Source organism: Gadus morhua, chromosome 21 (assembly GCF_902167405.1).
Source record: "Gadus morhua chromosome 21, gadMor3.0, whole genome shotgun sequence".
NCBI lineage: Eukaryota > Metazoa > Chordata > Actinopteri > Gadiformes > Gadidae > Gadus > Gadus morhua.
In genome coordinates this window covers 12,812,777-12,837,592 of record NC_044068.1, presented here as the reverse complement: position 1 = coordinate 12,837,592, position 24,816 = coordinate 12,812,777, and the positions used below count along the sequence as shown (strand labels likewise).

The following is a 24,816-nucleotide window of genomic DNA, read 5'->3' as shown; positions in this document are numbered from 1 at the left end:
ACACATATTTGATCATTATTTGTCGGTGTAAATGCTTAACAATATCAACTTCTGAACATCCTTAATGTATTAATTAAAAAAATATATGGGGTAAACTTATAAACGGAGATGTATGCGCTCCGTCAAAAGATTTGTATGTACCAATTCCCACCCTATTATTTTTGTTGAAGGTACGTTCCGTTGACCTCTCACACGTGATGATGCAGCGGCAAAGCTTATCCGTCTGATTGAAAAAAGTGTCTTCACAAATGCTAGTCAACATGTCGTAATATTGTTATTACGGTCTGGAGTTAGTATTTTCCTATGTCAGGAAAAACTGTTCATTTGTACTATTTCACAACCAATGGTAGGTTTTACCAACGTTGGTCAAACAAATGAATGTACCCCCCTGTTAGTTATAGCTGGCATGCTAACAACCGGCTATTGTGATTGTGAACACATGATGTAAATGTTTACATAGTTTAATAGTGCGTAGTTGGTGCATTTACATTTTCACGGGTGATACATTTTCTTGACTCAACTATGCCTAACAAATTTGTATACTACTATGCTATTCCGTCGGAGATATTGGCGTGTCTATCTTTGCACAATGTGACCTCATCTCATTCAGGAGCTAGTAATTACAGATACATCAGTTGCACCATGATATTCTTGTTTTACATGTGTAACGTTACATTGAACAAAGAATACGCACTATTGCATCTAAGGATGCTGTTCTCCGTTGCTTACTTCTACCTTTTTCCTCGATAGCTGCCACTTGATAGCTGAGGAAGATGACATCCATTATCAAGTTGACAGCCGTGTCGGGGGTTCAGGAGGAGTCTGCCCTGTGCTACCTGCTTCAGGTGGATGAATTCCGCTTCCTCCTTGACTGCGGCTGGGATGAAAGTTTTTCTATGGAAATCATAGATGCAATGAAACGGTAACCAACACCATATCCGCAGTGTAGACCCCCAATCACTGCAATGTTATTGTTTGGCGTTGCAGTACTGAGTGAGTGTTTGTGACATCAGTGATTTTGTGGTCCATCAGACACGTCCACCAGGTCGACGCCGTGCTCCTCTCCCACCCTGATCCCCTGCATCTAGGTGCCTTGCCCTACGCTGTGGGGAAGCTGGGTTTAAACTGCCCCATCTATGCTACGATACCTGTATACAAGATGGGCCAAATGTTCATGTATGATCTATTTCAGGTGAGAAGGAGTTGATGAGTAAAACTTTCTGCATTGCAAGCAGTCTCTCTCACGTATGGTTTGGTTGCATTTTATCCAGTGTCTCCTTAAATGCTTAATTTTTCTTACAGTCTCGGAACAACAGCGAAGACTTCAATCTCTTCACACTTGATGACGTGGACAGCGCCTTTGACAAAATCCAGCAGTTAAAATACTCCCAGATTGTGAATTTAAAAGGTCAGTGTATCACAGACAACGCAATCTGATTGGTCAACTTGACCTTCTAGAATGTGGTCAAATGAGCATGACTGCACACCTTGCTGTGCTGAACTAAAAAATGCCTCATGCTAAGCACCCTAGGCTTAAAAATGCATGTGAAATCCTTGACGTAGTCAGCCAAATCTTGATCTCGAAAGCATAAGCTAAAGTGGGCGGGACGATTGAACAAGGACTTGAAAGCCTCTCTTTTACTTGGTCCTTGCTAAGATCCATCCGACTTGCTGGAGTAATAAACTACCGTTTGCGTTCCATGAGAGTCTACAGACTCTCATGGTATAGGTCAGATTACATGTTTTTCTAGGCTTACTTGTTTCTCAGTTATACAATGCAAAAACGTGATATTTTGAGAGCGACTTGCTGCACTATTTGACCACAATTTGATAATGTTATATTTTGTCGGTAACCATAGTGTAATCGCAATATTACACCCTATTATTTACGCCACAGACTCTCATAAAATGTATTTTGAAATATAGTTCTAAATAATATTCTTTATTCTACCCTACCTCGACAGGGAAAGGACACGGCCTGTCCATCACTCCCCTTCCAGCCGGACACATGATCGGTGGAACCATCTGGAAGATCGTCAAAGACGGAGAGGAGGAGATTGTCTATGCTGTGGACTTCAACCATAAGAGAGAGATGTAAACACCATCATGTCACTCACAGCCAAGCATGCGTTTATGATGCGTTTCTTTCTTCTGTCAAACTGAGCTCTTCCCTAACGTTGTAACTTCTGCTTCTTGTCATGGCCCTAGCCATCTCAACGGGTGTATACTGGAAAGCGTGAGCCGGCCCTCCCTCCTCATCACGGACTCCTTCAACGCCTTGTACGTGCAGCCGCGTCGCAAACAGAGAGACGAGCAGCTCCTCAGTGAGTCGACGAGCGCACAGCCCTCCAGAAACACCCTTTTTAGATACAGCGCAATCAAATCAAATCTTGTCATGTGCACGACAGACATTTCTGTAGACGTTCTTTAACTTACATAGAACATTACCCTTCTTTGTGCTCCTTAATGTGGGTAAAGTTAAGAAGACGTCGTTCATTCTCATTCCGCTGTTTAATTCTACGGCTCTCTCTGCGTGCGTCCAGCCAATGTGATGGAGACCCTCCGCGGCGACGGCAACGTCCTCATCGCCGCGGACACGGCCGGCCGCGTGCTGGAGCTGGCCCAGCTGCTGGACCAAATCTGGAGGACGAGGGACGCGGGGCTGGGCGTGTACTCCCTAGCCCTGCTCAACAACGTCAGCTACAACGTGGTGGAGTTCTCCAAGTCCCAGGTATCCTAGTTCACATCCCTAACTCACTGCACACTGCAATCAGATGTAAGGAAACAGTCTCTCGCAACAAAGAAACTGTGTAAAAAATGGAAACTATATTATGTGTAAACTATTTTCTACCAGGCAGGACAACCGGAGGCCATTTTGACCAAGTCCACTTTGTTGCGCTAACCCCCCCCCCCCCCCCTCCTCCCCGTGCCCAGGTGGAGTGGATGAGTGACAAGCTCATGAGGTGCTTCGAGGACCAGCGGAACAACCCCTTCCAGTTCCGCCACCTGTCGCTGTGCCACAGCCTGGCGGACCTGGCCCGCGTCCCCAGCCCCAAGGTGGTGCTCTGCAGCCAGCCCGACCTGGAGTCGGGCTTCTCCCGGGAGCTCTTCATCCAGTGGTGCCGCGACGCCAAGAACTCGGTCATCCTGACCTACCGCACCACGCCCGGCACCCTGGCCCGCTACCTCATCGACAACCCCGGGGAGAGGATGCTGGACCTGGAGGTACGATATGGATATGGATATGGACTGTTTGCAAACGTTGCTGGCTCCGTTGTAGGATGAGTCAAATTAAGCCTCATGTCATCCCTTATTTATTTTACAACGCTGAACCTCTTTTACATTGGATTTTGATTGGAAGAAAAATTTGGATTGCTATTGTCAATATTGTGTAGATGTCCATATGATCATTGTGGAAAAGAACATCCAAATTGACCTGCCCATTTTTCATTGCTTTCTCATCCGATGTTATCACACAGGTCCGAAAACGAGTAAAGCTTGAGGGCAAGGAACTGGAAGATTTCCTTGAAAAGGACAAGGTCAAGAAAGAGGCAGCCAAGAAGCTGGAGCAAGCAAAAGAGTACGTATCCGCAAATAAACAATGCTTTTCTTATCCAAAGACCGCCGTTTATTCACCCATCATGCACGCTGTCACCATAGGCCTGAACAGGTGTTACCAAAATATGGCGAGGTGCCCTCACTATGCCTCACTCACTCACACCTCAGTGTTACTAGCCCATCCCAGTAAACCACTCAGCGTTCTCCCACTGCTGTCTGACCCAGTGTTAACCCTTCCCGTCTGCGCGCTTGGTCCGTCCGTGCAGGGTGGACGTGGACTCGAGCGACGAGAGCGACATGGAGGACGACCTGGACCAGCCGGCCGTGGTGAAGACCAAACACCACGACCTGATGATGAAGGGCGAGGGCAGCCGCAAGGGCAGCTTCTTCAAGCAGGCCAAGAAGTCCTACCCCATGTTCCCCACGCACGAGGAGAGGATCAAGTGGGACGAGTACGGCGAGGTCATCAGGTAAGGCGGGGGCCATCGCCAAGACACACAGATCAGGGGCATCTATCTTGCTTTTGTCCTGCCAATGTATATTGGAGCAGGTCTCTCTTCCCCCCCCACCCCCCTTCGGTAAATGCAGCCGGCGTGAGAATGAAAAACGGTTAAGTGCCATAAGTGCCTTGCTTGCCTGCCAAACGAAATACAATCTGCAATATCAGGGCCTACATGCTGCAGCTGGATATTTATCTATAATTGTTTTCCCCTGTTGCCAAATACAATGTGATTTTATTTAAAAAAATAAATAGCATCAGCACCGCTTCTGCACAACCCTCCATTGTTGGATAGTTTTTAGAGAAATACTGACAGCAAAATTATGTTCCGCTATCGAAAAATAACAAACGCTTGATGTTTGTGATGGTGGCATTATCTCATGAATGGCTTTAGACTAAAGGGAGGCAGCCTAGAGAGAAAAACATGACAAGTTACTTAATAATAGAAAGGACATATTTGATTGTGTAGAACGGAAGCAATAGTATTATGCAGCCCAGACAGGGAAGGCATCAAACTGCAGACTAAAAACTATTTGTGCCAACATGAATGGCCAAAACACATGGCTGGTGCACATTGTGTGCTCACATGCTATTAGTTGTTAGGTTATGTTGTATCGCAGTGAAACCTGCAGCGCCTAGCAAGCACACATCAGCACGGTGTGCGCATGCATCAGCTTCTGTGCACGCAAGCACCTCACACACAGCTCGGCACCTCTGGCATGTTTGAACGGATCATTCAGCGGTGTGTTCCTCCAGCCCCGTTCCCTGTCCACACACATCTATCAACCACCACAGATCACAGCCATCCCATGACACGTTTCTGTTCTGCTCTCAAGGCCGGAGGACTTCCTGGTGCCCGAGCTGCAGGCCACGGAGGAGGAGAAGAGCAAGCTGGAGGCCGGCCTGTCCAACGGCGACGAGCCCATGGACCAGGACCTCTCCGTGGTGCCCACCAAGTGTACCTCCAGCATCGAGAATATCGAGATCAGGTCAGTGACGCTCGCGGCGGCTGAAGGCCACCTTAGTAAATCTGTCGCAGAATCATAAACCGCCCCCGCCCCCCCCCCGCAACCCCCAGGCTGTTTGAAATTCACCGGCATAATTCACGAGAAAGTCGGTTGGTTGATGGGAAGGTCAGGTTCTTTTTTCCCCGCCTTGCTTGGGCGATGTGCAGGGAAAGGAAATGAGCCTTCTGCAGTGAGGTACACCTGAGAGCACACATACTTCTCTTGCAGCTGCTGCCCACCACTAATCCACTGCAGCTGCTTTTTGGCCAGCAGTCAAGTTTATTTTTGTACAGCCCTTTTTTTTTTTTATCAGAGCCTCTTTCCTTTGGCCAATTTAATGCAAACAAGGAACCCTGTGGAAAGGGTCATATTTTATCTTATTGATTAGGAACGTATGAGTTGATTATGAGATTTTGATCGAAGTTATGGACTAAATCTGATAATAACGATGATGAATGTCCTATGCCTTGCAAAAGCACTGACCTAGAAAGTTACAGTACCGATATGCAAAACAACCATACGTTTTTGAAATGCTAATTTAAGGTAATTTACCATGAAAAAGACACAGGTGTGTTCCTTCAAAGGGAATACAGTTTGGACTATCATCACCCAAGCAAATCATAGTTCTGGTCGGTTATGTAACATACAAGACACAGAGCTGCCAGCTCAACCACGGCCTGAGGTCAGATAAGGTGGATCCAGCTTGTTATGCAAGGAACGCTGGTGTGAACACCGCATTAAATAGCCAAAAATAAATGTTTTTTCCACGAGATAGCCACCTACAGATCTGTACCACATCAACACAAAACAATTCCTTCAGAGTGACTCCTCCCACTGAATCCAGCCACCCTCCTCCTCCCCCCAATAAGGGCCAGGGTGACGTACATCGACTACGAGGGGCGCTCGGACGGCGACTCCATCAAGAAGATCATCAACCAGATGAAACCCAGGCAGCTGGTGATCGTCCACGGGCCGCCGGACGCCAGCGCCGACCTGGCCGAGTCCTGCCGGGCCTCCAGCAAGGACATCAAGGTGTACACGCCCAAGCTGCAGGAGACCGTGGACGCCACCAGCGAGACCCACATCTACCAGGTCCGTGGCCGCGCAGCCTCCTCCGGGCTCGGTGCCGGAGTGGATTCGGTTCAGTTTTCGACGTGTCTACATTTTGTCTTTTTGATTGTCATTTGTTTTCTTTGTGAAACGAAGTGTAGTCGTGTAACACGGATTGAAAACCGTTGCTTTGCATTTTATTGACGCGTTAAAATAAGTGCTAAAAAAATCGATACAAAGCCGTGTACGTGAAGATGAAGTAGATATCCATTTTGGAGAGAAAATACAAATAAATGATTGCTATAATTATATAAAATAATCTTGTTCATTTACCCATACACACTTCCATTACAAAATAAAGGCTTTACAACCAAACGGCATGTGGGAGTCCCCTGTCACCTGCTGATGGCTCCGCCCCCCCTGTCCTCTGTGCCTACAGGTGCGGCTTAAGGACTCGCTGGTCAGCTCCCTGCACTTCTGTAAGGCCAAGGACACGGAGCTGGCCTGGATCGACGGCGTGCTGGACATGCGCGTGGCGAAGGTGGACACGGGCGTGCTGCCGGAGGCCGTGAAGGGCGAGGAGGAGGTGGGCGAGACCATGCTGACGGAGGACGGCGCCGGCCAGGACCCCGCCATGGACGTGGGCGTCACCGGGGAGACGGCGGGCGAGGGAGAGGGCGAGGAGGGCGGCGTGGCCCTGGCGGCGGTGGCCAAGCGCGCCATGAAGAGCCTGTTCATGGAGGACGAGCGCGAGCCCTCCGACGAGAGCGACGTCATCCCCACGCTGGAGCCGCTGCCCACCCAGGAGGTGAGAGGATAGGGGAGGGGGAGGTGAGAGGGGTGGAGGGAAGAAGGGAGAGAGAATGGGTTAGAGAATCAGAAGTAGCTTGTTGCTACCACTGAAGCCGCTGTCATCACAAAGTGGGAGTAATGTGGATTTACTTTGTGACTTTCTGGTCTTTCTCTGTCGATTCAAGCTGCAGAGAGGTTACTTAGTTTATTTGGAAAAGACTGTGTCTTGAGCGGGACCTTCCAGCCAGCCTGTCCCCCGTCCCTCTGGGTAGATGAACAACGACAGGGTGTTGATCCCAGGACGGCTGACTTTGGGATTTGCAGCCAGAGGTGGCGCTGCGTCTGGAGAATGACACACAGCTAAATCTGAATGGACGGGAAGGGAGGACTCCGCCCCCTGGCCTTATAGGCGGACAAAGAGAGAGAGGGAGGGAGGGAGCGAGGGAGGGAGGGGGAGAGGGGTAGACGAGGGGTAGACAAATGCCGGCTTCCGAGGTCAAAGTTTATATTTTTATATATTTTTTTGACGCATGCATGAGTGCAAGGGAGGTTGGGTTCGACCTCTTCAAACACGTGCACATTTGGGAAACATGGGTTTTCCGCCCGAGGTCGCTCACAGGCCGTCCCTCTCTCCTCCCAGGTCTCGGGCCACCAGTCGGTGTTCATCAACGAGCCGCGCCTCTCCGACTTCAAACAGGTGCTGCTGAGGGAGGGCATCCAGGCCGAGTTCGTCGGCGGCGTGCTGGTGTGTAACAACATGGTGGCCGTCCGCAGGGTGAGTAGTGCAAGCGCTTTGTCCCCCCCACTGTACACAAGGTGTGTGTGTGTGTGTGTGTGTGTGTGTGTGTGTGTGTGTGTGTGTGTGTGTGTGTGTGTGTGTGTGTGTGTGTGTGTGTGTGTGTGTGTGTGTGTGTGTGTGTGTGTGTGTGTAAGAGTGTTTGTGTGTTTGTGCACACAGGCATGTGTGATCCGTCAACAAAGGAAGTGAGACAGCTGGAGCTGGGCTAGCCCCGCCAGGCGTTAAGTGCACTTTTTTTCGTTTCCGTTTTTTTTGTTGGTATTTTCTTACATAACGTCCTTGCAGTGCTATTTCTACGTTATTTCTCATCTCGCTCCCTTTTCTTATCTTCATCGGAGCTCTATTGCTTAGATCAATGCCCAGTACACCTTTTTTTATTTTTTATTGTTAAGCGTATTCAAAAGCAGCAGAGGTAATCCTTTAAAGGGGAGAAAAGAGGAGGGAAAATATATCCGCAGTGACAAGGACATGCATCCCCTTCAATTTAGTTTCTGCTGACTCAGCGGTCCACATTCAAAGAGAAGTGGACTCTTGAACAGGACTTTATTTCCGACATGCAAATATCAGTGTAGTAAGTAAAGAAGGGTGATATAATAACTGACAGTTCACTCTCTAGTCGTTGGCCCATCTGTCTGTAGAACTGATGGATTGCTAGTCTTCAAGAATAACAAAGTTATTTGTATTTATAATTTCTTTCCTTGTGCTTTTAGCTGGAGGAAAGTCGAAAGTTTGACCCTTCTACCTGGAGGGGTCAAAATGAATGAGGGATTCATTTAACACTTGGACACACCATAGCTGAACTGATGAGATTTGAAGACGCTAAATATGATATGCCCTTTATTAAACACATGTGGGCAACTCAAATAAACATTCATTAATATTATTTTTTGAAAAAGAAGATAAAAATTAAATAAAACAAGTCGCCCATTCATCATCTTCTATAATCCAGACAGCCAGGGCTCGGTCATGTGACCCGCTGAAGTGTCATCGATGTGTCATGTGTTGACGTGCCATCACCAGGGCCCTTTTGACCTAGGTCCCTGCCCCCTCACTGTCTATATTACTGTCTCTCGCTCGGTATCTCTGACCCCCTCTTCGTCACCCCCCCCCCCCCCCAGACGGAGGCAGGGCGCATCGGCCTTGAAGGCTGCCTGTGTGATGACTACTTCAAGATCCGGGAGCTGCTGTATCAGCAGTACGCCGTGGTATAGAGGAGGAAGAGGACGAGGAAGAGGATAAGGAGGAGGAGGAGGCGGCGGGGGCATCACCATCAGCCAGACACATTCCCTCCTTGAGGATTTCCCCCCCCCCCCCCCCCGTGCCCTAGAGGAGTGCAGTGTACCGTACACTCTGCTCCCGCCCCCCCCCCCCCCCCCCCCCCCCCCCCCCCCCCGCCCCGCCCCTCCCCCACGGGCGACTCCAGCTGTTTGAACTCATTTTTTTCCCAAGGATGTTGTACAATAGGTGTCTATTTTGTTTGTTTCTAGTTGTTTTTGTACAATTCTCGTTGGCTTGCCTCCCTCCTGACTTCCTCTTTGTATGCCCTCCCCAATCCCCTGTTTATACGGCCCGTGATCTGGATGGATGTTCTTTTTTCAATTCTATAATTAAAAAAAATCCATTTCTTTTTTTTTACAGATATGGCGTTGTAATGTGGTTTGTTGTTTTGGCTGTAGAGCGATTAATTTATTATTATTACTGCTTTAACAACCTGAAACTAGAGGCTCTTCTTGGCTGCTGCTGTTGGCTCGGGACCAGCATTTGTCATCATGCATTACGTTTGATCGATGATTCCTCTGAGGAGTTATGTAAAGTTTAATCAACAAGGAAAGTATTCACTTACGAATTGATTTATATTCTGAAGTTATTCTTTTGTGGTGCTCACGGTGCGCTCTAACTAGGCCAACTAGTTAGTTAGTAGTACTAACACCAGGTGGAGACATTTCTCAACCCTATAGCTGCATCTCAAGCAGAATGCAACCAGCAAACAAAAAAAAAGGAAACCAAATCCTTCCCTTCTAAGCGAGGGCCTGCGTTGAAATTTCGAGCGGAGATGATATTGTCCTGTAAGTGATGATGTGGCCTCAGCATCACACATGCAAAGTGCCGGATTAATATTCAGCTTATGTATTAGGAGTGCTCGTTTCCTTGCTTTCTTATCTTCTGCATGCATGTTGCCAGTCAGTGCAGCCGCTGCCTGCCCGAAGCATCAAGGTGTCTCTGCTCCATTAGGGGACGCGTCGGTGATAACGGGGAGTCTTCTTGTGGGTGAAAGATGGAGTGTTGCCATCTGACTCCACCCCTCCCTGACAGCCGTCAGAATCTGAGAAATAGTGGGGTGGAGTAATGCACCACACGCACACATTGAGTGTGAGTAGGGCAGTGAGTCAGAGCAGCGTCGGAGTGTGTGTATGTAAATTAGGTTGTGTGGGTGGACTGGCGGGCGATCATGGACACCGATGGAGTTTAGTCTTGAGCACGGATGGCTTAACAGACGTGCACGCCTGCTTTTTCATGTTTTTTCCCATGCAATTGCACACTTTCAGAGTCATTACTATTTACATAATTTACTTAGTCCATGCAAAAGAGAAGAAATGATATGTTCATGTGAGCAACACACCAGTACTTCTGAATTATCGTTATTTGTATTTATGAATTTGTGTGTGTGTTGGAACTTCAGTAACCTGACAATGTTAGGGCCGCGGGGGGGGCAAGTTAACCTGGGGTTGAAGGGTACAGGAGAGAGAACGAGCCTCTTGTGTTATGTGCCACACAGAGCATGCCAGCCGTGCCCAGTCAACGCTTTTTCATTTTGATAATTGACCGGGAACGCCAGGCAGCGTCCATCAGCTAATCCTCTTAGCTTTCATAATGCTGAGTCTGTCACAGAAGCCCCTGTTTTAATGTAACGAGCGGCTAAGCCCGGGAACATGGGACAGCGCTCGGGGGGCTCTATGGGGCCCAGACAGGCCTCGCCTATGCCCCCTGGAGGCTAGCGAGGGGACCCGCTGTCCGCTCAACAAGTGGCCCCGGCAAGCTGTCACATCACGTCAAACGTTGAAAGCCCATGAACTTCAAGGGAACGAGGGTGGGGGGACGGGCCCCCCAGGACGGAGATGTGTTTTTTCTCACTGGGGCAAGGTCAACAGTGTAGCTGCAGATGCCTCACGGTACTGGGATCTGCTTCTCTGAGCACACCGTGGCCATGATGAGTGTTATAGCGCTTAGAGTCAGTGTAATCCTTTGGAAAAAGGACAATGGTTTCTAGGAAAGCGACATGTTTAATCACCGAACATAAGGTATGCCGTTTTTTACCCTCACATTCACTGAGAGAATTGTGTTACCCATCACCCCCGGTTCCCATAAAATATACATTTAATTGAATAGCATTGCCTTCAACAACCCAAACTTTGTAATTAAAAACACTGCAAAATGTTGATGCTTGCAGATTCACAGTAAGCCCAGAGTCGATATCGGTGCGTTTGGGATTTTCCAATGGGAATAGTGATTTAGTAGTAAATTAAGATCAGTGGGAATGTTCCTGCAGCTCCAGAGAACATACATATCCAGGGGTTAGGTTTATTTTCTCTGCATGCAAATAGCATCCATCCGCTCTTTTTTCACTTATTTCCCTGAATTCACCTGCACATGCCCTCTTCCACCCTCCCTCCCTCGCTCTCTCCCTCTCCCCCTCCCACACACACACTTGTACTAATTCCTGGTCTCTATAGGTAATCCCCTTGTGTGTCTCTGCAGTAATGGGCCTCTGTAAGGGAGCCCACATATACTTAAGATGCGCATAGAAGCGACCGTACGAAGCGGGGAAATCCTGAATTACACCATTACCGAAGTGATCCTCTTATGCAACCTGCTCTTCTCAACCGTCCTCAAAAGTGGGCCCATTCCGCACGAGCACAAATCCATACACACACACACACACACACACACACACACACACACACACACACACACACACGAAAAGGCACTTTTACAGCCAGATAATCCACCGCTCACAATAGTACAGCTGCCATATTGCTTTGTCCCAACCAAACAATTGTGTTTTGTTTTGTTGCTGCGTTCAGGGCCGCCACGACTCATAAGAAATTGGACTGGCTCCCTGACAACAGGGTTGCTGCCTGTGTTGTTTGTCTGTGAGTTTGTGTGTGTGTGTGCGTTTGTGTGCGTGCGTGCATGCGTGATTGTGTGTGGGGAGTCGTTGGCAGTCAGCAGAATGTGACTGGATGTTTGGTTACAGATCACAGGAGATCGTTGTTCCTTGGCCACTGAAACAAAAACCTATCTCGACATTCTCCAGAAAAACAAACACGGAAACACGAGATACTTGATCTCATGATGTTGGAAGTGTGTTCTCGAGACTGGGGCAAGAACCCCATCAGGGATTACACAAACACCCCCCCCCCCCAACCACGCACACGCACACACACACACACACACACACACACACACACACACACACACACACACACACACACAGACACACACACACAGCCATCCTCAACCCCGCAGATACTATCACTGCGGTATCATCAACCTCCCCTACCTCCCGCACGCCTGTCCCCCAACCTCCTCCCATTGATAATGATTTTACCCTCAGTGACACATCCATCAGAGTTCTTCAAATGTGTTGTTTAGCCCTCCAGCAGTAAGTCAACAGCTACAGTGTGTGCCATGGAAGCCCTTCCGCTAACGCCAGGCAGCAGGGGAGCTAACGCGGCGGGCGCTATAGGCTAGTCGTCTGATGGGCCATCACCTAAGGATGAGTTATGTTCTGATGAGGATTGGCGCACCACAGCATTGCCCGCCGAAGTCTGACTCCGCACCAAGGCCTGATGTTTTACCCCGTGAGGTTTGAGCCAGGGCGGGATCATTTTGATTGGGTCAAATGGTCAATGATGATGTTGTACATGCCATGGGTCAGGCGGACCCTCGTCCACCGTTTGATAGGGGTAGGAAGGGAAGAAGATGAGGAGAAGAAGAAGCAGCAGCAGAAGAAAAGAAAAAGGATAGACCATAGACTTGAGGGCAAAGTATTTGTAGGAGGTATTATCTTGCAAGTTTGTTTTAGTTTTTTTGACTAACAAACCCATGTGAGGTTTTCCTTTATATACATTTTGACACACTGCGAACACTGAGTCCCAATATAACTTAGCCTAACCTTGGTTTTGTGTGCATGCATTTCAAGCAGTCCCTTTTCCTTGTGTGTGTTACCGAATCAAGGTGGTTCCAAGGTTACATAATCTAGCTAGCAGGTGCATTGAAATCACCTGCGGGGGAATCCACACAATACAGCAGCAATACATTGCACCAAAGGTACACTTAGCCACCAGCCTTTGGGACGCTCCCGGGCAGGAAGTGTAGTGTCCAGTCCAGTACAGTACAGTACAGTACTGCGGCTCGTAATGAAACCACACTGCAGTGATTTTATTGCCTGTGTGAGGCTCCCGCAGAGTGAGCGAGCCACACACTTCTGTGGAACTTGCCCTCGTTTATCCCTTCTGTTTTCCCCCTGTAGAGATATACACTGTATATATATATATATATATATATATATATATATATATATATATAGATAGATAGAGAGAGAGAGTGTTTATCTATAGTGGACCATATACTTAGACTTACTGTCTCCACGGTTCTGATGCTATCGGGGCTGGATGAATGGGTGTGTGCCTTTGTTGTTGCAGCCTCTAGGCTCTGTGAAGAAGGATAGAGATTGCTGTGTTTTTTTCGGTGATTCTCGCCGGGTTTCTCGTCTGCTGGGTGGGCAGGAGAATAATAGTGCTGTTTATGGGCTCGCACATAAGTGATAGCCTTACACTTTCTTTCTTTCTATGTTTCTTTCTTTCTTTATATGTTTCTATCTTTCTTTCTTTATGGACTCAGTACAAATATGTCAAAAGCAGGGACAGACTTTCCTTTCTGTCTTTCTTTCTTTCTAGGGTATACAAGGTCTTCGTATCTTGACGAGGCCCAGTGGACCAACTAAGGGATGATGGAAATCATACCCCTGCACAGTGACAGAATATCGGCTGGATTTTATCAGTGGAATTGCACCTGAGCTAGGGTAGGTCGAGGGGAGGGGGGGAGGAGGGGATGTCGCCGGTCAAATGAGCTTTGGGGGACAAAGTTACCATAAAAGCATAATTTGAGGAAGGTATAATTTTAAGTGACACACATTCTAAATCCCACTCATGATACAATGACGATAATGGCCCTGGGGAGATGAAGGCTGTTACATATGTAATTACATACTCAAGTCCCTCAAAATGTGACAGTACCCTCTCTGCACAATGGGCCCTTTTTGCAGAGACCGACAAAGACTGAGACACCGCAAAGCAAAAAACAATTAAATGAGCCACTCAATGGAAAATAGAACAGTGGTGTACAAATCTAACCTATAATCGAGGCAGGCAGCTTGACGCGAGGCATCCATTGTCATCTGGGGGTTTATTGATTTCCAGCGTGTGATATGCCTGCTAAATGTATCTGGGGGGGGGGGGGCTGCTACTAGAGGAGGGGACCTGGCCCTGTCAGAGGTATACAGTAACGAGGTGAGTGTTTGACTCCAGAGTACACAGATTAGCCCCTCTGGTAGCTCCTCTCTGCCCTGTTTACTCTCTCCACACCCCAGCAGGCGTACAAACAGAAACCTGTGCTGCCAGCGCCGAGCGACGCTCTGCGTTGATGATGAATATTTTATTTGCTCTTGTTTCTCTGCAGCCGAGGAGTTCTTGCATGGATTGAAATCAGCGAGTCTCTTGGTCTGTGTGCGCGAGTGTGGGTGGGTGGGTGAATGTGTGGGCGGGTGGGTGGGTGGATGTGTGGATGTCTGCGTGTGGGTGGAAGTGTGGAAGTCTGTTGTAGGGGTGGGGGTTGGGGGGGGGGGGGGGTGTTTGTGTGTCTGAGTATGTGTTTGTATGTGCATGGAAAAGGTTTGAACAATAATTTTCCTGAAAGTGCTGTTAACAACCATATGGAATTTGATATGTGGAAATTCTAACAATATTAATGATATGTGAATTTCAACGGTGTTAGAACTATATTTTCTCATAGAGGCAAAGCCCTTATAAAGAAACATGTGTGTGCATGCTTGTGGATGCATGGCATGCTGTTGTGTGAATGGGTGTGCATGTCTTTGTGGCAGTGTGCATGTCAATGCATTTTTACGCTTGTGTGTATGCATGTACATGCTTGTATGTGTGTGTGTGTGCATGCGCATGAATTTGTGCGTGTGTGTGTGTTTGTGTATGTGTGCATGCTTGGGTTTATGCGTGTGCACGCTTGTGTGTGCATGCGTGTGCAAGATTGTGTGTGCGTTTGTGTGTATGAATGCATGTGTATGTGTTTGTGTGTGTGGTGTGTGTTTGTGTGTGTGTGTGTGTGTGTGTGTGTGTGTGTGTGTGTGTGTGCGTGTGTGAGTGTGTCACCCAGGTCGTATCAAAGGACAGCGTGCATGGTGCTGTGGACAGAGGGACAGCCCCCGTGCCCTCTGCTAGTTGGAACAGTGGCTGGGAGGCCAGCGGTGTGTTAACACACGGTGTCACACTACTCTCTGTAGCTCAGTGTCACCCTGTCATCTCTCTAGCCACCAGAGCAGAACACGCGCACACACGCACCGGACACACACACACACACACACACACACACACACATGCACACACGTGAACACACACACATACACACACACACACACACACACACACACACACACACACACACACACACCCATACATGCACACTTTCACATATTGATGCATACACACACACACACACACACACACACACACACACACACACACACACACACACACACTTGAGGAGAGCGAAAAAGCCCATAGAACCTCCAAGATAACCCAAGATGTGTCACCACAGCAGGGACAGAACAAAAATTGTGGAATCAGTTGGACATCTTTGACTTTCAACATTTGAATCCATGCACTTTCTGTATTATGTCGTTTCCGATCAGTTCGGACACCGCAAGCATTAGGCTCCTGCGACAGCCGAGCAGCATGTGACTCAACGCGTCCTAGAGGCCTGTATCAAATCCATCCTCGTCTGCAACACCTCCCTGTCACTCAACCAGCGTGTTGTCAATCAAACGTAGCTGGAACAGCACAGCGGGAAGGGACGCTTCTCTGTTGTGTTGTTTGTGTAGTGCTGTGTGTCTACAGAGGGAGTGTGCAGAGGCAAACCCTAGAATCAAACGTATTCACTGCTTATTATTGGTTACATAATGTTACTTGATTTACAGCGAAATCAGACATTTAACTTTATTTATCTTAATGTCATTTATCTTTTCTCAAAACTCACCTGTTCAGAGTTCACCTCGACTCTGCATAGCTACCATGCCCCTTCCGGCCACCATTGTCTGTTCCTACGTCCTGGCACATAATGTACACACTTATTGTACACACTTATTCATAGTACTTAATTGTGTAGCATCTTCAGTAGCTGCTATCACTGCTGTACACAGGGAATGGGTTAGCCTAGCGAGTGTTAGTACTTGCACTTGGTTCTATGAACATCTTTACTGTACTGACAGCGATATATTGTTTCACTTCTTATGACAAATGTACTTATTGTAAGTTGCTTTGGATAAAAGCGTCTGCTAAATGCCCTAAATGTAAATGTAATGCGTTGCTATAACCATCAAATTGATTCATGATAGCTTCGCAAATGGCAGTTATGTTGTTCAGGATACACCAAAACTAATGATCTCCTACTATACCCTTTCCGTGCCTTTAAGGATAGCACATTCAAAATTGTACACAGTCCTCATTAGTGTTGGGATGCACTCCAGCTTTTACCAACACATTTCATAAAGATGCAGCAGTCAACATACCGAGCAACAGTAGGGAGCCCGACACTTCGATTGGCAAGTCGCCTTGGGAGAGAACAGCGTTTTGGCGGAAAGTTATACGGTTGAAAGTGTTCCCTTTGGACTCACATTATTTAAAATACAGAGAGAGGTTTTGATCTCTTGAAATGGTGGCGACATTTCCATTGTCGTGCCTGAGTTACCACACTTTCACGACAAAGATGAAATCAATAATTCCCTCCACTCTACACTCACGCTCACGCTCACACTCAGACTCAGACTCAACAGGGAATGAATGCCATGATTCATCAGAATAAATCACTGCCGAAAGCCTGAGTGAGAGCATTGGTTTGTCAAATGCGCCGATTGTTCGAGTGTCCTCCCAGTTCGTTGTTAACCCCCTTGACAACCAGTCATCACGACATGACGTGACACTAGCTCGGCATTTATGTCAAGCTGAACCGCAGCGCTTTGACTGACTCCTTGGCTGTTGGCATTTGGCCTTTTGAAAAAACCCTCAGGAGAAGGGGGCATCTATCTGTCATCTATGTCATTCTTTATGTTGCCATTTTGTTTTTCCCATCTAAAAGATATTGTAATATATGCTTTTTTCAATCAAAGGTGCTGTACTTAAGATATAAGAGCTATCATTTGAGTGTAGTGTGTTGAATTTGCAGTGAGTGAAATGTGCTGTGAAAAATATCTGTCTCTAGTTCCCTGCCCCTGTCTATAAGAACGTTTAGATTTGATACCATTCCTGTCTCATTTCCGACCAATCAGGGCATCGCTTCCCTGATTGATTTGCGCCGGGGAATCCAGTTTTACAACTCTGGAGTCCTTCATAGTATGAATAATATATGTGATCTAAATGTAAAGCATCTGAATGGATTTTTAGTTTGAAAGGCGCTATAGGATTTGGTAAGAGGGGCTAGGAGGCTGTAATCACAGCCTCAAACGTCCTCAACTGTCCACTGTAGCCATTATTGTGCGAGTGCCCCATACCTACTGCTTGACCTGTATCTGTCAGTCACTGTGTGTCGGTTTCAACTTGGAAAAAAACGGTCTCAATAACTAAATAGTAAATATAAATGAGCTTTTCTTATTATGATCATGACTATCATTATGATGATGATGATGATGAGGAGGAGGAGGATGATGATGATGATGATGATGATGATGATGATGATGATGATGATGATGATGATGATGATGATGATGATGATGATGATGATGATGATGCTTCTGCTGCTACTGCTGCTGCTGATGATTATTATCATCAATATTATTATTATCTTGGGCTGCAGATCAGACAGAAGGCCAGTGGTCATGCAGTGGCCAGAGAAGGCTATACGTGTGTGTGTGTGTGTGTGTGTGTGTGTGTGTGTGTGTGTGTGTTGGGTGTGTGGGTGTGTGTGTGTGTGTGTGTATGTGTGTGTGTGTATGTGTGTGTGTGTGTGTGTGTGTGTGTGTGTGTGTGTGTGTGTGTGTGTGTGTGTGTGTTGGGTGTGTGTGTGTGTGTGTGTGTGTGTGTGTGTGTCAGAGCCAGGGGGTGTAAAGCGGTGGATAATTCTCTGTAAGCATCCCCTGGCACCGGCCTCTCTGCGGGACCGGCCCAAACTAATCCCTTTGGCATGGGCACGGGTCACACATACTGATGTCACCGTATGTGTGTGTGTGTGTGTGTGTGTGTGTGTGTGTTTGTGTGTGTGTGTGTTTGTGTGTGTGTGAGGGGCTGAGTGTGTGTGTGAGGGACGCAGTGTGTGTACGATGTGTGCAGGATATGTGAATAGGTCCTTAACACAGAGACGACGCTTCCAGAACCCAAGCAGAGATGAGATGAAGGTCTGGATTTAGAACCGTCCACCCAACACACACTCACACAGGCACACACACACGGACACATGGACACACACAAATGTAAACTGGCAAACACACACACACACATATACATAGAGGCACACGCAAACACACACATAGAAACACAGTGTCGCACGCAAACATACACACACACATAAACGCACCCACAGGCACGCACAGGCGTGCATGCAAACACACACAAACATACACACGCAAACATACACACGCAAACATACACAAACGAGACACACACAGACACCACCCCCCTGACTTATCACACAAGGCCTTTCTGTGACGCTGCGCTGACAGGTCCCCGTCAGGTCAGATGCTTCCGGTGGCTTGATGGAACGCAGCCTCTCTCCGCTCCCACTGAGACTCACAGCCCGTCGCATGGGGCTGTGCTTCGCTTTGCTCTCTCCCTCACTCGCAGGAGACGGTGGTCAGACTGCGACGGACTGACGTTCCGACGACCGTGCTGACATGATGACGACTACATCTTGCTGTGCGGTTGTGGTTCCGGTGTTTGTGGGGGTTTTGTCTCCTCTCCCCCTGCTTGGTGTAAGCGGTGGAGCCCAGAGTCCTGGTGTTGGGAGAGCTTTCTGTATGCCGGGGTCACCCTGCTGCCTTGCATTGGGGCATGGCTGATGTAGATGATACTGCCCGCCTGCCCTCCCTTATCCTGAAGGTTGAGGTGAGCGTTCTGGTGGGGGGGGGGGGGGGGGGGGGGGGGACTGACCCACGTATCCCCTCAGTATTTAGTGTCCCTGTGCCGCTTTCAGAGCCTATAGCGTATAGGTCAAACACACAGGGCTGTTTGCCACACAGGTCAGCCCTCATTATGTTCCTGCGCCCTTTGTTTTTCATGCCATCAGCACATATCGCTAATGCTCATCCAATGTGTTCTGGCTAAATCGATGAAAATGAGATTTGCTCTTTTCATAACTATGCGTGCAGTGTTGAGCATATACCGTCAAAAGGTTATTTTAAATGATATGTGGGCTAGAACACGTACAAAAATAAACAGTGCTAAAAATGTACTGCTTTGTGACATCATATGAAATACAAAGTTATGATACTTGCATTTTCTTCACCTAAATTTACTGTTTTAATGTATTAATGACACAGGTAGAAAATTATGTTTAAGTTATTAGTGTCCAATTATTTGGATTCCTCAGTTGTCATCTTCACGGGTCAGTTATTCAGCAAAGTTCCCATCGGTTAGATGAAGAGCGTGGACAATGGGTCCACGCTCTGTCATAAGAAAGTGACAAATGATAAATACATAATTTCAATTCACTGTCATTTGACCTTTCCCATCACCAAGCAAACAGAAGACTCACACATTTCACCTATAGGAGTTATTGACTTATTTTCATTTTGCCTCACCAGATATCCATGAAGTTTTGTCCACCTTAATTTGAACGCAATGTACAGCAATCTTGTTGGGGATCAAAAGTAATTTTCTCCAAAGGTGTTGGATCAAGGAGCGATGGCCTAGCCAATAATGGCTCAGAGAATTCATGGTCAGAAGATAGTGGTTTTGGTGCCTGAGAGCTGCCAGCTCTCAGCGTTTGACCTAAATTATTCACAGTTATAAAGATTGAGGTTAACAGGTGAATGAAAGATCTGGAGAAATATTGTTATCTGCTTTCATAACATATGAGTGGTAGGCTATTGGGTGTTATTGTTGGTCATGGCTGAAGTGCATATAGGTGCAACACATGGCTTCTGTTCTTCTTTGCACAAACCAAGCCTATCGACTGTCATTTCAAGCCTTCGCAAGTCATGAGAACGATTGATTAAAGACGACAGCTTAGATTTAGATGGCAGCATTCGTTAGGTGTTATTATTAGTATCGCTCTGGCTGTGCCTGCTTACTTAAAAAAAAAAGAAAGCGCGAAAAAGCGACAATCTGGATTGACAAAAGGAAAAGTTGTAGCAGAGGGTAGTAGGTATGCCTACCCAGCGATGCGTTTAATCGTATGAAGTGCACGCTGCAGGACAGCAGCTGGACCGAGCGAGCGAGAGAGAAAGAGAGCAAGAGTGTGTGTGTGTATGTGTATGTGTGTGTGTGTGTGTGTGTGTGTGTGTGTGTGTGTGTGTGTGTGTGTGTGTGTGTGTGTGTGTGTGTGTGTGTGTGTGTGTTGAGGGTCCTCTCGTGAGCACGCAGCATCTCCGCGAGGAATTCGGTTCAGGGGGGGAGGCGCCAACCACGGCGCGTGGCATGACTTTGTCTGAATTGAACAATTAACCTTGATGAGCAGCGAGCGTTCCGGCCCTAATAGGCTCCTGAGTGGTGGCGCAGGTGCTTGGCATGTGTGGCGACCGTGTCCCAATCCAACCCATTAGTGTTCAGTACTGAAGTCAACGCGTCGTAAGCCGTATCGAATTCAAGTCAAACCTAGGATAGGAGAAGACGCATTTTTTTTCCCTCGCTTCATGCGTTTGGAGCATTTATTTTATATTTCGTCCCCGCATAACGACACGAGTAGGCTACAGCAGTCCGTTCATGGGTAACGGACATATCGTGGGAAGCAGAGCAAAGCTGCATTGATTGGAGACCATTTTTTTTGCCCGCCCTGTGAATTGCCAGTGGTGGCACGGAGTCGTCCACGCGCTCTGCTCCTCTGTCGGACCAGCAGCAGCTGAAGCAGCGGTGTAGTCAATCTGGGCGCCCGGTGAAGACCCTGCCGTCCGCTCCACGCCTCACCTCCTCCGGCAGCACCAACGATACCACCACCACAACACCACCACCAGCCAGCCCGGACACTTGAGATGAGGACCGCGTCCCGAGCCTGTTCCGCGTGAAGAGGCTGAACAAGGAGGAGGAGGGGGGTGGGGGCAGTTTTCTTCGGCGTCTTGCGGTCCCGCATTGAGGAGGCTAAGGACGAGGAGGGGTGGGGGGGACGGAGACGGAAAGTAGCCGCTGGTGCCGAGGAGCTGCGATCATGGAGCAGGAGCAGGACCAGGACCCGGGAGAGCGGGAGAACATGAACGCCTCGAAGAAGAAGACGGTGTTTGCCAAGATGTTCAAAGTTCGCAAGAGGAGGGAGATGCTTTTTGTGCAAGTGTCGTTCGTGTGCAGCATCCTGTTCGTGGCGTGGAGCATGTCCACTCTGCTGACAAAGACAGGTGAGTGGGCTGGCAGAGGAGGGAGAGACGCTGAGGTGCGCGGGGCATGAAGGACGGCAGAAGATTCTGCAGTGTAATAATCCTTCAGCCTCGCAATGAGGATGATAACTGTTCATTCAAATGTCGGACACAAAGTAGGCTCTCACCCACCGCTGTTGGGCATTCATTATGGGGGGTGGGGAGGAGGATGTTCGGCAGTGTCGTTTGCAGTGTGCAGACCATGTGTATTGGGCATTGGATGTGGGCCCGTTTGGACAGTGCGGGTCTGTTACTATCCAACATGCGTATGCCGGGTGTCTTCAGGGTGCGAAGGGTCTGCAAGTGCATGGGTCTGCGGTGTTGTATACTGATCTCATGCAGGCATGCGTCCATCCCACTTTGACTTTCAAAAGTGAGATGTAGCGGTGATATTGCATGCCTGTATCGGCGATATAGGTCACAGGATGGTTTCTGTTTCCCCGCATGTCGGGGTCTGCGCCTGTTGGTCCGTCTGCCGCAGTGTGCGCGCTGCTGTCAGACCGTACGGCACGTTTTTAAACTGCAAAGCGAGACCGTGCTGTCCCGTTATCGCGGCTGTTATGCACCCCATCAGACCGCACAAACCGAACCGATGTCGGGTTTTATTAAATGTTTTTACGGCGTGTCATTCTGTCAAACCTTCTTGTTCGTGCCAGACGCGGCAGAACGGGCAGGCGCGCGGCGCATAGTGCTCGTCGCTAACGTTGGCGTCGCCGCGTTTCGACCGCGGCGCCGCGTTACACACACACACACACACACACACACACACACACACACACACACACACACACACACACACACACACACACACACACACACACACACACACACACACACACACACACACACACACACACACACTCCGGCATCACACGCGTTAAGTCGCCACATGCGGCTCGGGAGGGATGCGATTACGCAGAGGCCACGCATAAACATTTGAGGGGAAATAAGCATGGGGTGGGGGGCTCCAGCTGAACGTTGGCCCAATGCGTTATTCACCGAACCGAGCGATACACCGTGTAACAAACCTTCCGCGGTTCAGATGGCTGATAATCACGCATGATTGTGTGCAGCGTTTTGTGCATTGAGCGTTTCCCGCTATAAGCGCACCGCGATCGCGTTGGCAAGCGCGCGCACAACACTCGCCATCCGTGGCGGTGGTGGTGGTGGTGGAGGTGCGGTTGGATCCACTCGAACCGCATGCACGTGCTAAACGCTCTCTCGCCGTGGGGGGACGGCGTCCCGCGCATGCTGTTATGTAATCAACGGAGGCAATTAACCTTGACGTGTCGCCGCCTTGGGGAGAGCGATCTGACCGCTCATCGAGAGCCGACACCTCTCTCCGTCTCCCCGCCGAATAGTGTGGTGGTCCGGAACTTAAACATGTATGCGATATTACTGATGTTATCGCTTTAGTTTCAGTTCATTTGGCCAGGGGAGATGTTTAACCACCGCGTGACAAGTGCGCTGGTCGTGCAGGGATGCACGAGTGCTCCCTCACTCTATCCATTCCGCCCTCAAATTGCTTTTTAACCCCTGACCCCACAACTCCCGGACCCCGATGGATGGACAGCCCGGTCCATCTGCGACCGCTGCTGCTGCTGCTGCTGCTCAGTCGAGGCTCGGACGCACGCGAAAACGATACGAAGCCCACAATGGCGGATTTGTGTAGGCCTGTATCAGACTTGGTTGTAACCGAGATGTTTCTATTAATTACATTAAGTCCAACAAGAGGCTTAACAGATTATTCCGTGATGATATCCTGAATAACAGGCCACACACTAACAAATCTCTCATCTCCTAACTGCTCACTATGGGAGCCAAAAAAAGCCAACACCCCCCCCCCACACACACTCACACCACTACCCTGGGACAGCCAATGGGGTGGAAACCTGCCTCTTCTGGACCCACACATGTCTGTGCCCTTCTACACAGTGACGGCACTCCCTTGGCTTTCTGACAATTTTTTTACATAAATGTTAGTGACATCTGAACTCATTGTATGTCCTGTCCTAACCCCCTTCCCCCAGCCTCATCCTGATTGAGTGCTGTCATGGTCTGAGACATTAGAGCAGGACATCCAGCGTGTCTGTCGAGAGGCCGGCGTCCTGTCTGACACCTATCTGATGGTGGTGTGCGTGTGCGCAGCCAGCAGACTGGCCAGATGGATGGACTCTGACGCGTGGCTCTCGCCCGACCACGGCCGTCGAAAAGGGGCCGGGCTGGGACACTTTGTGTCACACTGACTTCAGGGTGGTTAGCGATGTCTGCGCAACGGCCGGCCGGAAACGGTGGTACTTGGAGCAGGCAAGGGCAATATATATCGTTCGTATAATGGCTCTCTGCAGTGGCATGCACTGCACTTGGAAGTGACAGGAAGTGATTGTCGCCCTTGCTTCCTTCGCCGCCTGACCCGGTCGGAGGATGACATTACCGAAGCCTTCTTCCTGTCTCCCGCCGTAGATCCCGCTCCAATCTCTCACCTCCCTGCGGTTGATTTGTTTTCCCATTTCTTTTTTTTTTTTTTGTCAGTCTTCTTCCGTCTCCGAAGCGGTCAAATCGCTTTTTAGTCTTCCTCTGGTCGATGCTCAGTCACCCGCCGAAGCATTGTGGTTGTAATGAGTTCCCCCCCCCCGCTGCAGATCTCTTCTGCTCCCAACCGCATCTGTATGCAGCCGCAGAGCGGTCTGACTCCAATGTGTTGACCATGAACACTCTGTCACTATGGCCGCGCTGTGGACAACAGTTCACAATTACTTCTCAATTGCACCATTTATTCTCTGATTAATGTTGATGTTTCTTGAGAAGGGTTGATTTGCTTTACACTGATTAACCGTGGAGATGTATAGCATATTTTCTTTGTTTTAGTTGGATCATTGGTTTCTTTATAACGGCCTCCATGCCACTTCACTCTCAGATTGTATCTCGTTTCTGATGGGCTGCTGAGATCTGCCCACTACTGCAGCCCGGAAGAGGGCAAACGCATTCAAAATAAAAAGTGAGATGGACCAAGTGTTACTTCAGTGCTGGGACATTAATGGCCAGTTTTAACTGCTTTTTATTTGGGTGATAATTTCCCCAACACTAAACATGATGGGAATACCCAAAGCTTGGGCCCCAACACCCGCGTTTAGAATGCTGGCCAACACCGATTTAGCATGTTGGCCAAAAAGAAACCTGATCCCACAACAGCCAACAACCACCACTGGGTATGGGTAACTGGCCCCATGTTGGTGTTTTGTTGGCACCTTATTTTGATACGCAT

General features: G+C 48.6%; 2 protein-coding genes across 3 annotated transcripts in view; both read left to right on the top strand.

Annotated features, from left to right (window-relative positions):
- Positions 1-167: 167 nt before the first annotated feature.
- Positions 168-9,043, top strand: cpsf2 (cleavage and polyadenylation specific factor 2). The gene is made up of 15 exons (XM_030344461.1): positions 168-346; positions 751-922; positions 1,033-1,192; positions 1,303-1,408; positions 1,965-2,094; positions 2,209-2,324; positions 2,544-2,731; positions 2,935-3,225; positions 3,480-3,580; positions 3,825-4,028; positions 4,894-5,046; positions 5,934-6,156; positions 6,554-6,922; positions 7,547-7,681; positions 8,824-9,043. Exons 2-15 carry the CDS (start codon positions 774-776, stop codon positions 8,914-8,916), a joined length of 2,418 nt encoding a protein of 805 aa, XP_030200321.1. The 5' UTR covers positions 168-346; positions 751-773; the 3' UTR covers positions 8,917-9,043.
- Positions 9,044-20,571: 11,528 nt separating this feature from the next.
- Positions 20,572-24,816, top strand: part of slc24a4b (solute carrier family 24 member 4b) — a 33,032-nt gene continuing 28,787 nt past the window's right edge. The window contains exon 1 of one of the 2 annotated variants that reach the window (XM_030345888.1): positions 20,572-21,533. In XM_030345888.1, coding sequence (XP_030201748.1) covers positions 21,350-21,533 — 184 coding nt within the window. In that variant the 5' untranslated portion in view covers positions 20,572-21,349. The remainder of the gene's footprint in view (positions 21,534-24,816) is intronic. The other variant, XM_030345887.1, reaches the window with a different exon arrangement.